The 16,700-nt window shown below is 36.8% G+C and overlaps 2 protein-coding genes across 2 annotated transcripts; both read left to right on the top strand.

The window, feature by feature from the left end:
* The first annotated feature begins 8,911 nt into the window (after window positions 1-8,911).
* LOC131046770 (ethylene-responsive transcription factor 1B-like) lies at window positions 8,912-9,304 on the top strand. The gene has a single exon (XM_057980560.1). The coding sequence runs from the start codon at window positions 8,912-8,914 to the stop codon at window positions 9,302-9,304; it is 393 nt and encodes a 130-aa protein (XP_057836543.1).
* A 5,126-nt stretch (window positions 9,305-14,430) lies between these two features.
* On the top strand, window positions 14,431-14,766 carry LOC131046771 (ethylene-response factor C3-like). Its single transcript, XM_057980561.1, has one exon. The coding sequence runs from the start codon at window positions 14,431-14,433 to the stop codon at window positions 14,764-14,766; it is 336 nt and encodes a 111-aa protein (XP_057836544.1).
* Window positions 14,767-16,700: the final 1,934 nt, after the last annotated feature.

The raw sequence follows: 16,700 nt of genomic DNA, 5'->3' as shown, positions 1-16,700 counted from the left end.
TATACGAGACAAAAATCATAAAAGGATCCTCCATCCTTAGTCCAAGTTTCATTAACTTAATATGAAAGAAAAATCAAAGCATAGTTAGGGCATGAAAGGCTAGAGCACAAAAGTGAGGCCTACATGAGGAAAGAATTTAGGGATACAATTTACAATGCTATAGGAAACATGGTTGAGTCATAAGCCTTCATTGAGACATCTTAAATTTTTTGGTTGTGAGGCATATGCACATGTAATAAAAGAGAAGTGAACAAAGTTGGAGAACAAGGCTATGAAATGTATCTTCATTGGATATAGTTATGGTGTGAAAGGATACAATCTTTGGGACCCTATTTCATACAAGGTAATACATAGTAGAAGTGTTATTTTTAGGGAAACTAAGACTCCTATTACATTGCAGTCGGAACAGACTAAACATGAAGATGTGATTCAATTTCCTTTTATGCTCAAAAGAGTTGAATCAATGCCCCTAGATAGGCAGCAAGTTGAGGAGAGCTCATCTAGCTTTGAATCTTCAGATTAGGAGGAAGAACCTCCAACTAATTTTTTTTGAAGGTTTACAAGACATAAAAAACCATCTGAAAGGTATTCACCTGGTTCTTGGAGTTCTATTTTTGTTTTGAATACTAATGTGGATAAACCTAGATATGTAGAAGAGGCATTGATGGATGAGTTTGAATTGGAAATTTTGGATTGTGATGGAGGAGTAGCATTATGATAAGTGGGTGGAGCTTGAGAATAGCAAGGTGGGAACATTATGATATTTGGGTATGAGATGGTTGGGAAACAAATGGAAGGCTAACAGAAGGAGGTATGTAGAAGTATTGATTCATAGGATTTCCCCCATGAATAACATGTCTAAAATTAATGTTTTGTGTAGAGGTAGCTATGATAGAAGATATGTATGCAAGTATGTTAGGTGAAGATGTAGGAATAGATTGCTCATCATGATTTGTATGATTTGAAAAAAAGAGGGCTTTAATAGAACGTTTCATTGGAATATAATTAGTGTCCAAAATATGAGCAATAATATGTAACACATTCACACCTTGTGCATCACTTTAAATCATTCTCTACAAACCCTCAATCAAGGGGACTACCTCACTATTCAAGTGTTCTTAATGCATCCATTGTTAAAGACTATCTAATTCATGGTAAGGCTTCCCCAATTGGTCAATACTTACTTAAGTTAAAGATTCATATTTGTCATGAGAATGATAAAGGGAATGGTTCTCCACAATGTTAGGTATGTCTTGTGTAGGAATAGTTGATTCACCCAAGTTCCCATGGAATAGGTTTGTCAACATAGCCTCAATACCCTTTTGGGAACCCATAACACTATAACTTATTATCATAGAGATGTTGGATGTGGGACAAAGGGAAATAAAACTCATACACAAAGAGGGAAAACTAATGAAATGGGGTTAGGGATAGACTAGCCTAGTCTATGCTCTTGGATCCTTTCCTTGGATCACCTGGTGTCCTCAAAACACCCTAGGGTCTCTAGGTCTTCCCTTTGCTTGAGGAATCCCCTGACCATGCCCAATCCACCCACCAATGAGTTGAAATGCTGCTCCTAAGGTCTCACCTACTCATGAGACTCAAACCCCTTACTATGGCTAATAAGGGCTAATCTTGTTCCACACCTTCCATGGTCTTACCAAGGTTGTTTCAGGTCTATTTCAAGGTTTTTCCACCCATTCATGAGCCCCCAAGAGGTTTCAAGATTCTAACCCCTTACCGATATCACAAATTTGGGTTTTTGCCTTCAAAAAGGGCTACAAGGATTAGGACCAATTAGGCCTCCTAACCGGTCTTCTAGGGGTCCCTCTCACAAACGATGCACAAACAACACAATCTCCCAAAAAGGACTGCCATTCATTTGGCGAGGAATCAAGCATTTTCTAGGTTTTAGGCCTCCAAGTGTCTGTACACTATCCTAGGTGGATTTTAAGGTTTTCAAGGGTTTTTGTGAGGGTTTTTACAGTCTGCCTGGGTCACAGTGAAGGTTTAGTATTCTAGCCACCTTTTTTGGATTGGTGGAGGCTCCTCCTTCACACCAATGATGCTTCACACACTCCTCCACACTTCATCCAAAGGATGCACTCTCCACTAATCAACCTTGCTCTCCAAGACCTCTGCACCAGCAACCATTCCTAACCGGGCACTGTCCAATCTCGCCTAGGAATGGGTCTTTGCTTGGCCTCCTTGCATTTTCAAGGGCCCTAATTTCTTGGGACTATAGTACAGGGTCTTCACATCTATTCCCCATGGTTTCATGGTGGTTCCACAATGGAGAATGGAGTTAGGACTTCATTTACTCAAACCGGTCCAAAACTGGACAGTAAGACTGCAATTTACAAACTATTTACAAACACACTCAACTGGTAAACAAAAAGCTAATATAATCACTCACAATGAAGATATATACACTAAATAAGACATTTCATAGAGGTTTTCTTACAAATCAATCCATTTGTTTGCTTGGTAACTTCATTCAAACAAACTAGTAACTCAAACACACTCACAGTCAATTCAGTTTGCTTGAGTCATACAATCTCTGACAACCAACCCTTTAACTTAGGGTTTCTAACATCTTATACTACCTATACCTCAATCAGTGTGCCACATTTAGGGTTGTCCATGCCAACCTAAGTATTTTGACATCATGGTGGAAAAGTTGCTTGACAACTTTTAAAAGTTGTCATGCAACTTTTGAGCAACTTTCCTAATGTTGCTCTTCATGACTCCTAGACCCACAATGGGCCAACCTAAGAACACCACCATGATATGAAGGACCCCTAAACTCCCCCAGGACACGCATACCCTCCATTTTCAAGAAAATCACCATCTTGACTTATGACCCCTAAGATCTCCTCTAGGACCCTACCTAGGACCTGTGAGCACATGGCTCATTATTTTATGTACAATGGCTTCTAAAGAAGCATAACACCAACAAGACAAAGAAAGAGAAAGAGTCCAGAGGGGTGCTCCTGCACCATACTCCCCCTCTGCACACAACTAAGAAATAGAAGAAGAGATGAGAGTCAGGTCTATTCCAAGTGTCTTGAACCTGCTCTCCTCCACCCATGTAGCTTTAGATACTGGTTGATCTACCCATTTCACTAAGTGCTCCATTTAGACCTGGTGTCTAGTAAAATTCTTCACCTTTGATTCCAAGATCTCCTCTACTTTAGGCTTCTTCACTTGAGGTAAGGTGTTTACATCCAAATCTTGTAACACCTTGGCCTGGTTCTCAGTCTGCTCTGCTATCTCTCCCTTGTACATTACCAGATCAGCAACATTGAAGATTGGTGAAATGGCTAAGTCTGAAGGTAAGTCAACCTTGTAGGCATTCTCACCATATTTTGCCAGAATTTGACAAGGTCCTACCCTCTTCATCTGCAGTTTGGTAGGCTTACCACTTTGCATCCTAGCTTTGCTCAAATGGACCATCACATAGTCACCCACCTTGAACTGAACTTCTCTCCTTTTCTCATCCACTTTATCTTTTATTTTTTGAGTGGCTTCAAGGATGGCCTTCTTAACTTTCTCTTGAACTTCCTTGATGGTTTAAGTGAATTCCTCTACTTGCCCACTCTTCATCTCCAAAGTACCAAGGTCTCTTAACTCGCATACTCCCCTTGGATGTCTGCCATATACAACCTCAAAAGGACTTTTACCAGTGGTCCTATTCACACTGTCATTATATGCATACTTTTCTTGAGGAATGATAAGGTCCCATGTCTGACCATACTCCTTAGTTAGACACCTCAACAAATTGCCTAACACTCTATTGATGACTTCGGTTTGACCATCTGTTTGTGGATGGTAAGTTGAGATAAATGACAAGTTAGTTCCTAGTCTCCTCCATATTGTCTACCAAAAATGACCCATGAACTTGTTGTCCCTATCTGAAACAATGCTTAAAGGGAGTCCATGAATCCTAACAATCTCTTTGAAGAAAAGATGTGCAACATAGCTTGCATCATGTGTAGTCTTACATGGGATAAAATGGCTCATCTTGGAAAATTGATCTACTACCACATAGATGTTGTCCATACCTATTTTTGTCTTGGGAAGTCCTCCTACAAAGTCCATGCTTATGCATTCCCAAGGTCTGTTAGGGACCAGTAATGGTTGATATAAACCGGCATTGCTTGATCCACCTTTGGCTCTTTGGCATACACCACACTTCTCTACATACCTTTTCACATCTCTCGGCAACTTTGGCCAATAGTAGTACCTCTGTACTAAGTCCAAGGTTTTATTAATCCCAAAGTGTCCACTCAAACTGCCATTATGCTTCTCTTGGATGAGGTTCTCCCTCATAGATCCTCTAGGTACACACAACTGGTTACCCTTGAACAAGAGACCATTCTGGAGAGTGAAGAAGGAACCCTAGTAGAACAACATCCAACGTCATGGCGAGGGTCCCCAGCAGCCACTAATGCCCAAGAGGGACTAGCATCCTTGACCGATCAGCGGGGCAATCACTGGCATGGGGCATGCACGACAAACGAGCATCGAGAGAACCAGGCGCGGGTCATTTCAAACACTCCAGTGTGCGTGCAAAAAAATAACCTTGTAGGCAATGTGTTGGTCTTTACCCAACGATGAGCATTTATAGTTACACAAAGAATGGTTAACAAATAATTGATAAGTAGTATGTTAACATAGAATGAAATCCATTTGATGAGTTTTTTTAAACAATTAACAATTATTTACCACTTTTACAATTGTTTTGGATGATTGTTCAAGAATTTAGAAAATACTAATAGTAATAATTTTATAAAAAAAATTAATAATTCACAATGAGATATAATAATAGTAATTATAATTTTGTTTACTAATAATTTGAAAATATGTAATAATAATAATACAATAATATAACATAATATAAAAAATTGATTATTATTTTTATTATTATATTATCTTAATTATTAAATGAATAGTATTATTTTATCATCAAATTTTTATATTATTAAATTGCATGAACATAACCCTAACTTAAATAACCATAGATAACCCGATAAAGAGGGGATTTTGCATCCCCAATGGATGCTACTTATGCCCCAATGATGAGGAATCCGTGAACCATATCTTTATTCACTATCCTTTTGTCTAACCTATCTAGTCAATGCTTTTCTAGCTTTGGGGTTTAAATTGGGTGTTTGAGGAGATTCAAGATTGTTTCAGGAGCTGGTCTTGCAGAACAAATATTACGACTATAAGGAATTTGTGGGAGTTTTCCTTTCCACATATTCTATGGGGCATTTGGAAAGAAAGGAATAACAGAATTTTCAGGAATGCCATTAACTCCTCTGAAGTGGTGTGGGCTAAGATAAAACACAATCTTCTTGAGAATGTGATGGCTATTGGATCTCATTATTGCAATAGTAAGAAATAGTATGATGTTTTAAGGAGCTGGAATATCTCAGCCTACATGGACAATAACACCAATCGACTTAAAAGAAGGATGTGTTGCTGGTCTTCTCCTCCCAATGATTGGATTAAGGCTAACTTCAATGGGACTGCTAAAGGGAACCTAGGGTCAACTAACTGTGGTGGAATTATCCGGAATAGTTTTGGTTTTTGCATGGGGGCGATGGCCTTCCCCTTGGGGAACCAAACAAATCATCTAGCTGAAGCCATGGCTGCCCCCCAAGCTATTAAATTAGCGCATCAACTCGGAGCCAAATATTTATGGCTCAAGGGGAATTCTAAAAATATAATCAATTGCCTCCTTGGTAAGAAACAACCGTCATGGACGATTAGATATATTATCGACATGAGGAGGGAGTTGCTTGAGGGATTCAACTAGTATGACATTTTTCATTATTATAGGGAGTCCAACAAGAGTTTTGATTGGCCTGCCAATGAGGCAGTACGGAGTGGGCAAATAAAGATTTGGTATGGAGAGAAGGAGCTCCCTCAAGTGGCACGTGACATTTTAAATTATGAAATATATCATGGAAAACAAGGCAGGATTTGATATCATTTATCAAAATGGTAGGGGTGGTCGTGGCATCATGAAATGGTATCGTAATCAACTAAGAGGGAGGTACATTATTAATTGCCATAACATCTTGTACACTTTGTGGGTGCTTCTTTCCATTTGGAGCAGAAGGTTAAGAAATTCCTATTTGCTTCTAGAGGCTTCTTCCTTGCTTAAAAGAAAGTTTGTAGAGAAGATCGGTATTTGTTGGAATTTACATTTTTCTAATATCGATAAGAAGATGGGGGTAAATCATAAGCACACAGAGGTTACAAAAATTGATAAGCGGCAGGATGGTCCTCAGGTTTAGGTTGTGCTGCAAGAAGCAAAAATGTCGAATTACATGGAAAGAATGCAAGAAAGAAGGCCTGAAATCACTAGGATTTTCAAAAAGGGGTGGAATAAGGGAACCCTGACCATTGGCAGTAGGAAGGTTAAGGTTAATGAAACCATGATCGCTGAGGCTACTGGTCTTCCAATGGATGGTATCAAATTCTACAGGGACTGGAAGCTGTTGGATGCTGTTGTGAAGAAATTCCCCAAGGACGACGTGCAGAAAGTGAAACTGGTGAAGGGAAGCCACACTTAGTACTCCCCTAAGGTAATCAAGTTGATCTGGCGAAAGGTTTTGTTTTCTATCATGGAATTCATAACTTTAGATGGTAGATATACCAGAGTTTATAGCTACCACTTTGTTATTCTTAATCATTTTCAGTACAAGGAAAAAATTTCCCTCTCCTACTACTTGTTATGTGTCCTAAATTTCAGGATTATGGATGCTATCTCTAATCCCAAGACCAATCCAACTATACATGAGGGTCTTATGGTGGTTCTTTACAACCATATCAAGAATACTACTCTTCAACAAGCTATATCTGAGGTTTCCAAGTCAGAAGAGAATTTGGGTGATTTGGATGCCGAAGATGATGATGGTTACAACACAAAGACGGATGTCAAGGTAGACCTCCATATCATCAGGTCGAGCAAGCATAAAAGGAAAATCAGGCAGGAGGAACAAGGCAAAGGGTCGATCAGTCGTAAATAGAAGGGGGAGGATGATGATAGTTGGTATGAGGAAGAAGAGGAGAGTGAAGATGACATGGAGACAAATATTGAAGAGATTCAAATTATCTCTAGCCAAAAGAAAAAGCGAAAGATGCTGAGATGTGAGGAGTTGGGAGCTAAGAACCGTTTGCCCCTTCCTACTAGCTCCAACGATCACAGTAAGGACTTGGCTGGGGAGAACACTCCCATGAAGGAGATTAAGACAGCAGAGTGGAAGGAGGTGGGTCTGGAGGTGAACTTGGACCCTTTGGGAGACGAGGCTCAGGATGGTTCCCCTCTGGACTTCGACCTCTTTATCAAAAATAGTATGGAATGCTTCAATAAGGTTTTCCTTTGGGTTCAGAAGGAAATAAAAATCATAAAAGTCAAACAGGTCCAGGAAGCTAGCAAACTTGAAGCTCTGGAAGCTATTGGCACCGGTAAATTCATCTCTCTACTTGACTGCTTAAGTGAGCTAACTAAATCTATCAATAATGCGAAGAAAATCATAAATGCCCAATGCAATAGCTTTCAAACCCTGGAAGATAGAGCTGGGGCTACTAAAAAGAGGTTGGAAAGGATTGAGAAGACTCTCAAAAAGATTGGGAAGTAGAGTTACAAGATTTTAAAAGCCGCCTCTAATAGTATCAAGGTCCTTATCAGCAAACTCAAACATGTCCAGGGGGAAAAGGCCCTCTGGGACACTATTGAGGAGAAGGATGGTACCCCTGAAGATAAGGAGGCGAGTCTTGGAAAAAGAACACGCACAAGTACCAAAAAGAAGCAAAACCAAATCAGGGACATTGAAGATATCAAGCGGACTACTGAGACCATGGAGCAACTAGAGTTAGAAGTTGTCGAGTTGCTAAAGAACTTCACCTAAGCTTGGTTGTTCTTCTCTGCTTTATTGTTGTCTAGTGTTTAGTTTCTTTGTGTTGTGTCTTTATGCTGCTGGCTTTTTATTTTTCGGCCAACTGTCTTTTCTACGATTGTTGTCTTTTGCTTTTCTGGTGTTCTCTAATGTCTATCTTTTGAATATATGATGTAAAGGGTTTCAGGAGCCCTTCAAAACCTGTTTTCCCCTTATCAAAAACCCTAACTTAAAAAAAATAATATTATTAAGTATGAATTTTATATGCATATATATTAATCATTTTAAATGATTTAGATTCAATTAAATCATGAAAATATATTAAAATCTTAAGATATATTTGACAAAGAGATGATTGTTATATTTTTTCAATAATTTAATTTTTTACAACCTATGAAAATTAAATATATAAAAAGAATTTTGTTTTGAAAGATTAGTAATGAGACAATAAGTTTTTAATAAAAATCAACGTAAAAAGTTTGCATCGGCGATTATTGAAAGCATATCTAAATGTGATGTATTATCAAAATATATAATTCAAAAGCTTAGATCATATTTCAAGTCCTTTTTACAAAGAGAATGCGGTCTCCCTCAATTGCCACTGGTGCATTGAACGTAGTAAACATCGAAGATTGCAAATTGTTTGCCCCCCCACGTGTAAAAGATCAAAAGGAGTTAAAAAGTCTGAGGCGCCGAAATGGACCAGCGTTAAACATACAGATATCTTGTCCTCTCACAATGTGAAAAGACATAAAAAGATCAAGTCTTCTTTATCAATCAGTCAAGCACTCGCAAGAATTAGTTTATGGGTGAGGTCCACAAAGACCATGCGTGCAAGTATAAACGTTGACACCAGTCTCCTATGCATAAGAGCAGTCAACAATGAAAAATAATATCTTATTTCACTCGCATCCTTATAAATACCCAATATTCTATTTCTTCCTAGTTCAAACGAACATTCCCAATTCATAGGGCACAAGAAAAAGAAGTGGGAAGGAATGGATTCCTCTAAGGAAGAGAGAAGTAGTCTGAAGAGAGAAGCACAGTACAATGAATCTATGCAAGTGAAGAAAAGTGGTAAAAATGATATACCATCTTCATCTTCTCTAGGTTATGGTTCTTATGAAGATGAACCAGAATCATTCATGGCTGCTGCATATTCAGAAACCATGAATTCTGCTCAAGAAGTGAGTCTGTGCAATGAGAATAGCTCAGGGGAGAACTTGGTTTTGCATGGAGTTATGAAGAATGCAGCCATTGAAGGGTGTCATGAGCCCATGAATGGTAAAGCTGAGATTGGTAGTGTGAGTGAGAAGAAATCAAGGGTGGATGGGAAAAAACATTATAGAGGAGTAAGGAGAAGGCCATGGGGGAAATATGTTGATAAGTGATGCTGCTCTAGCATGCAGCTCCATGCAACTCCAGTTTGGACATGAAGCTATCCATTCATCACCATACATAAGCTATTTTTAGTTAATAGTTTTTTTTTGTTTATTCATGCAAATAAAGCATGTACTCCAGCATGCATGAATCCTTAGGACTATTTTTAGTTTTGCTTTTTGCATGAGTTTGTTTTTAGTAAATAAAGCATGTTGTGCATGCACTTATTGTATTCTTAATTTAAGGAGTAGTTTGCTTTTTTTAGTTTGAGAGCCTTAGTAGCTTTCCATGCAAAGCTAGGAATATATTTAGAATTGCAGTTATTATTTATTCTTCTAGACTGCAAATTCTTTATATATACAGCCTCTATGTAATTTTTTAATTAAGCTTCAAACAATAAAGATATTGGTGTTTTCTTCTTTTTGTTGTTATTGTTTGCTAATCAGTTGATTCAAAGAGGATAGGTCAGGTTCAAAATTCTACAAGTGGTATCAGAGCAGGTAAAATTGTTTTGGGTTAAAGTTTTATTGTTGGAATTTCGCCAAAGTTAATCATGTCGAATTCTAACCATATGCCCGTTCCAGAATTTGATGGGAATGATTATGATTATTGGTGCATTAAGATGCTGACCTTTTTGATTGGAAAAGATTTGTGGGAGATTATTGAATCAGGTTATGAAGAGCCAACTGATTGGAATGCCCTTACAGCCAATGAAAGAACAACAAGAAAGGAAGCAAGGAAAAAGAATGCTCAAGCTTTGTTTCACATTCAGATAGCTCTTGATAAGAGCTTATTTCCAAGAATATCAGGAGCAACAACTGCCAAAGATGCCTGGAAGACTCTACAAGAAGCTTACCAGGGTAGTGATCAAGTTAAAGTGGTTAAGTTTCAGACATTGAAGCGAGAGTTCGAGAATTTGAAGATGCAAGAAGCTGAAAGTATAAGTGATTATTGTGTCAAAGTCAAAGATGTGGTCAATAAAATGGCTACACTTGGAGAAATTGTAAGCAATGAAGTTTTGATTAAAAAGGTGTTGAGATCTTTGACACCCAGATGGAATCATGTAGCAATAATCATAGAAGAAAGCAAGGATTTGACAAAACTACAGTTTGATCAACTGGTTGGATCCCTGATGTCTCATAAAGAAAGATTGAAAGATTCTTTTGAAGGTGTAGAGAAAGCATTTTCCTCTAAATTGCTAATCACAAAAAATGAAGATGCAAGCAGCAGTAGTGCCAAAATCAATCAAGGCCAAGGTAAAGGGCAAAGCCAAAATTCTTCAAGAGGCAGAGGAAGAGGTGGCTCAAGAGGAAGAGGTGGTTTCAGAGGAAGAGGTAGAGGCAGATTTGATAAGAGAAATGTTCAATGTTACCACTGTAATAGGTATGGCCACTTTGAAAGAGAATGTAGATTGAAAGTAGGTAAAAGTGCTAACTATGCTTAAGAAAGTAGTGACAATCCTCCTGATCACTTATTTTTATCTTATGCCAAGGGTGAAAATACTAGTAAAGATGTTTGGTACCTAGATTCTGGATGCTCTAAACATATGACAGGGAATGAGAAGTTGTTCTCAACAAAGGATGGAAGTTTCAAATCCAAGATCCAGCTTGGTGATGATAAATCATTGGAGGTTGCTGCCAAAGGAGCTATGGAGGTCCAAACAAAAGAAGGTATAAAGAGCATTCATGATATTTATTATACTCCACAATTGAAACACAATTTGTTAAGTGTTCGGCAGCTATGTGAGAAAAATTATAAAGTAGTCTTTGAGAATAAGACTTGTACTATCTATGATAAGAATAAGGATAATAGGGTGATCACTGTTGTTCCTATGACAAGAAATAGGATGTTCCCCTTGAGGTTTGGTGAACATAACAACAGTTTGGCAAATATGGCTTATGAGGATTCAAGTTGGTTATGGCATCTCAGGTATGGGCATTTAAATTTTCATAGTTTGAAGTTTCTAACCTCACATGCATTAGTTTCTGGTTTGCCCAAGGTTGAGGAACACAAGGAGGTTTGTGAAGGTTGTGCTAAAGGAAAGCATGCAAGAGAAAAGTTTCCAAAGGGCAATGCATGGAGGGCTCATCACCCACTTCAGCTTGTTCATTCAGATATATGTGGTTCTATGCAGACTAAGAGTTTGGGTAAGTCATCATATTTCATCACTTTTATTGATGATTACTCACGAAATTGTTGGGTATATTTTTTGAAGGCCAAAGATGAAGCCTTGGATACATTCAAGAAGTTTAAAGCCCTTGTAGAAAATGAGAAAGGGTGCAAGATCAAATGTTTAAGGACTGATCGTGGAGGAGAATTTTGCTCAAAGATTTTCCAAAATTATTGTGATTTTAATGGCATCAAGAGGCAACTTACTACTGCATACACACCTCAACAGAATGGAGTAGCTGAAAGGAAGAATCGTACTATGGTTGAAACGATGAGGTGCATGTTACAAACCAAGGGATTGAGCAATTCTTATTGGGGAGATGGAGTTGCTACAGCAGTGTACATCCTCAACCGTAGCCCCACCAGTACACTAGAAAAGATGACTTCTTATGAAGCTTGGTATGGTAAAAGGCCTAATGTTAATCATTTCAAAGTTTTTGGTTGTTTGGCTTATGTGCATGTACCGGATCAGAATAGACAGAAATTAGATGCAAAGAGTGAGTCATGTATTTTTATTGGGTATAGTGAGAAAAGCAAGGCTTATAGATTGTATAATCCCCTCACTAACAAGCTTATTGTCTCAAGAGATGTGATTTTTGATGAAGGGGGAGTTTATGGTCATAAAAAAGGCCATGTTGAGAAGCCAAAATCTATTTTGAATGATGATATAATTGCTGATATTGATCATGAGCAGCCAACTAATGTTTCTATATCCAGTGGTTTAACTCCACCAAGCAACCCTTCATCAAGTTCTTTAGTACCAAGTTCAAGTCCAGCTTCTTCTCCAAGTTCTATAAGGAAAGTAAGGAGATTGAGTGATATCTACCAGAGGAGTGGAAATCAAGTACATGAAGAAAACCCAGTAGGTGAAACAGTGAATTTTGCTTTATTAGCCAAGGCTGATTTTGAACCATCATGTTTTGAAGATGCATGTACTAATGAGGTTTGGGTGAAAGCCATGGAAAAAGAGATGGATTCCATTCACAGGAATGACACTTGGGAGTTAACAGAACTTCCACATGACAAAAAAAGGATTGGCACCAAATGGGTCTACAAGACCAAGTTTAACAGTGATGGGAGTGTTGAAAGACACAAGGCAAGATTAGTTGCTAAAGGTTTCACACAAAAGTATGGAATTGATTATGAAGAGACATTTGCACCAGTAGCAAGACAAGAGACCATAAGAATGCTGATTTCATTAGCAGCTCGAAAGAAGTGGAGCATAGATCATATGGACGTGAAAAGTGCCTTCTTGAATGGGTACTTAGAAGAGGAAGTGTATGTGGAGCAGCCACAAGGTTTTGAAGTGGAAGGAAAAAATAATTATGTCTACAAGTTGAAGAAGGCTTTGTATGGCCTCAAGCAAGCACCAAGAGCGTGGTATGCCAGGATTGATGGATATTTTCAGGAGAATGGCTTCCAGAGAAGTAAGAGTGATCCTACCCTTTACTACAAACAAGAAGGTACTGATATTCTCATCATAAGTTTGTATGTTGATGATCTTTTGTATATGGGTAGTAGTTCTAAGATGAAATATGAATTCAAAGCTGCTATGATGAAAGAATTTGAGATGAAAGATCTTGGTCTAATGAAATATTTTCTAGGAATGGAGGTTTATCAAAGTAAGGATGATATTTTCATTTGTCAAACAAAGTATGCACAGGATATGCAGAAGAAATTTAATATGACTGATTGTAACCCTGCCTCCACTCCAAGTGCTCATGGAGATTTGTTATGTAGAGATGATGGTGCTGATTTAGTTGATGAGACAACTTACAGAAGTATTGTGGGGAGCTTGATGTTTCTAATCCACACGAGGCCTGATATTGCCTATTCAGTTTCACTTGTTTCAACGTATATGACAAATCCATCTGAAATACATATGAAGGCAGCCAAGAGGATTTTGAGGTATGTGAAAGGGAATTTAAGTTTTAGTATTCATTACTACTCTTCTGAAAAGTTCAATCTTGTAGGTTTTAGTGATTCAGATTGGGGAGGTAGTATGGATGACCGTAAATCTACATCTGGAAATTGTTTTTCTTTTGGTTCTGGTTTAATTACTTGGAGCTCAAAAAAGAAAATTATTGTTTCCCTCTCATCTACAGAAGCGGAGTATGTTGCAATTACCTCAGCAGGTACACAAGCTCTTTGGCTCAGAAAATTTTTGGAAGAAATTGGAGAAAAACAAATTCAGCCTACAGTAATTTATTGTGACAATGTGAGTGCCATCAAGTTAGCTAAGAATCCGGTTCATCACAACAGAACTAAGCATTTTGATTTGAAATATCACTTCATACGAGATTTGGTGCAAAAGAAGGATGTCGAATTGAAGCACATCAACACCCAGGATCAGCTCGCAGATATATTCACCAAAGCGGTTGCGAAAGCTTAGTTTATAGCACTACGAGATAAGATTGTCAGCCCTCTCAGCATCAAGGGGGAGTATGTTGATAACTGATGCTGCTCTAGCATGCAGCTCCATGCAACTCCAGTTTGGACATGAAGCTATCCATTCATCACCATGCATAAGCTATTTTTAGTTAATAGTTATTTTTTGTTTATTCATGCAAATAAAGCATGTACTCCAGCATGCATGAATCCTTAGGACTATTTTTAGTTTTGCTTTTTGCATGAGTTGTTTTTAGTAAATAAAGCATGTTGTGCATGCACTTATTGTATTCTTAATTTAGGGAGTAGTTTGCTTTTTTTAGTTTGAGAGCCTTAGTAGCTTTCCATGCAAAGCTAGGAATATATTTAGAACTGCAGTTATTATTTATTCTTCTAGACTGCAAATTCTTTATATATACAGCCTCTATGTAATTTTTTAATTAAGCTTCAATAAAGATATTGGTGTTTTCTTCTTTTTGTTGTTATTGTTTGCTAATCAGTTGATTCAAAGAGGATAGGTCAGGTTCAAAATTCTACAAAATATGCAGCTAAAATTAGAGATTCAAGAAGAGGAAGGAGGATGTGGCTTGGAACATTTGACAGTGCAGAGGATGCAGCTATGGCTTATGACAGGGCTGCCCTCAACATTAGAGGCCCAAGAGCAATCCTCAACTTTCCCATATTCACCTCATGTTTCATGATGCCAGATGAATCCAGTGAAGAGAAAGAACCTCTTGATGGAGGATGTCAGATTACAGAAGAAGATAAAGAAGAAAGTACATGTGCAGACAGTGAGAGATTTGTGATAGAATTGGAGGATATGGGTGTAGATTATTTAGAAGAGATTCTTCTCACTAGTGAAAGAACAACTGCTTCCTGGTTCTCTGCTTCTTTAGAGGAGCGGCTGATTTCTTAGTCCCACAGCTTGTTTTATAATCATTGTTGATTCTGAACCGAACTTTCCAGTTCTTTACACATAAGACCAAAGTATTTTGTAATCACCTGCCAGAACATATATACTGTATGTACAATATTATTCTGATCTAAAATGTCATTGGGCATTCTTTGAGAGATTTGGTTTAGTTAGTGAAATGAATTATTCAACTCTTTGTTTCTCTGCATCAATTTATTTTTACTGTCATCTGAAAGTCTTTCAAATCTGAGCAGTTTTTTAACTTTCAATTTAATTGGAAAACATAAGTTTAAATTAAAATATGTTTCAAAATGGTGGAAAAATGTTTACACAATCATATCTAGAAGGCTATTAAACACTTTCTATAAGAAATTTGACTTGGGTTATTGAAATTAATTAATCAACTCTTTGTTTCTCTGCATCAATCTAGTTTCAATTATTCTTTTGGCTCATTTCATTTTAATGTTGGGTCATGGAATATAATTCAGAATGATGGAAAAATGTTTACACAATTATATCTAGAAGCTGTCAAACAATTTCTGTGAGAAATTTGATTTAGTTTAATGAAATTAGTTATTCAACTATTTGTTTCTCTGCATCAATCTAGTCGCATTGTCATCTTTCTTCTTTGACCCACTTCATTCTGATGATAGAGTATGGAATATGATCCAAAATACTAACGGAAAAATGTTTACACAATCATATTCATAAGGCCTTCAATTTCTTTGACCATTAATATAACTAGTTCACTTCAAAACATCAATTCTAAATAATTCATAGCTGATTGAGAAATTTTATTTACTTTAATGAAATTACTTATTCATGTCTTTGTTTCTCTACATCAATCTAGTCTCATTGTCATTCAAAAATCTTTGAACTGTGAGTTTTAAGACCTTCAACTTTTTTGACCATTGATATGACTAGTTCACCTTTTTTGATCATTGATATGACTAATTCACTTGAAAACATCAATTCTAAATAATTCATAGCGAATTATTCTCTTCTTTGACTCATTTCATTCTAATGATAGATATCTAAAATGTTATACAAATATTAGCACAAACATAACCAGAAACTTTTTTTAAAAAAATCAAAATTATAAACTATAAATATTAAATACTATAATTTATTCATTTTTTATTTTGAAATAAAATGAATCTACTAGAAAAATTAGTTAAATATTAAAAAAAAATTACAAGATTGTAATAATAAAACGAATCTAAAAAATTTGCAGTACAAAACGGTTAATCAAAGACTGATCTCAAACAAATCTAGAAGGTACTGGTATTATGCTTTTAAGTGTGATAGTGGAAACCAGATCAAACTATGCCTAAAATATCAATATTTGTTTATCAAAATTGACAATTTATATTTGAAACATGAATTTAGTAAGTACTTCCTATCTATTAATTTGCAAAATGGTGCATGGCCTCCCTCCCAGTTCTGTTTCATCTATTTTCTTCCCTTCGTAACATTTCTCTTTCATCTTACCACCTCTGGTTACTGCTGGTTGACTACCTTTTATCTTTATGAAACAGCCATCTACGAACACATTTTAAGAAAAAGACAAGTTTGAAAGAATCTCTAATGTGGGAACCATTTAACGTTATCATAAACACAACATGAATGGCCCGCAAAGAAATATATTGTGAACATTGTCATATTGACTGACTGCCAAAACATCTTATCTAGCATACTGTGTGGACTTGGAATACCAACAATGAGGGGTTGACAATAACTTCAGCCTTGAAAGGTGGAGTTCAAAAACATTTCTCATTCTTAATTAAATTTTAATACATTTGTAAATTTTTATTTTTCTACATTTGTATTTTGATTGTATTTTTATTTGTATTCTGGTTTCTATTGTATTTGTATTTTGTTTATGATTCTCATTTTTACATTATTAATAGTGTGTTCAACACATCTAAAGTACCTAA

Source organism: Cryptomeria japonica, chromosome 8 (assembly GCF_030272615.1).
Source record: "Cryptomeria japonica chromosome 8, Sugi_1.0, whole genome shotgun sequence".
Classification (NCBI taxonomy): domain Eukaryota; kingdom Viridiplantae; phylum Streptophyta; class Pinopsida; order Cupressales; family Cupressaceae; genus Cryptomeria; species Cryptomeria japonica.
Note: the sequence above shows the minus strand (reverse complement) of the source record. Positions and strands in the feature narration are given on the sequence as shown.

What these genes read in the sequence shown, in the direction of transcription:
- LOC131046771 (XM_057980561.1), top strand. Translation starts at nt 14,431, where the DNA reads ATGTGGCTTGGAACATTTGACAGTGCAGAGGATGCAGCTATGGCTTAT.
- LOC131046770 (XM_057980560.1), top strand. Translation starts at nt 8,912, where the DNA reads ATGGATTCCTCTAAGGAAGAGAGAAGTAGTCTGAAGAGAGAAGCACAG.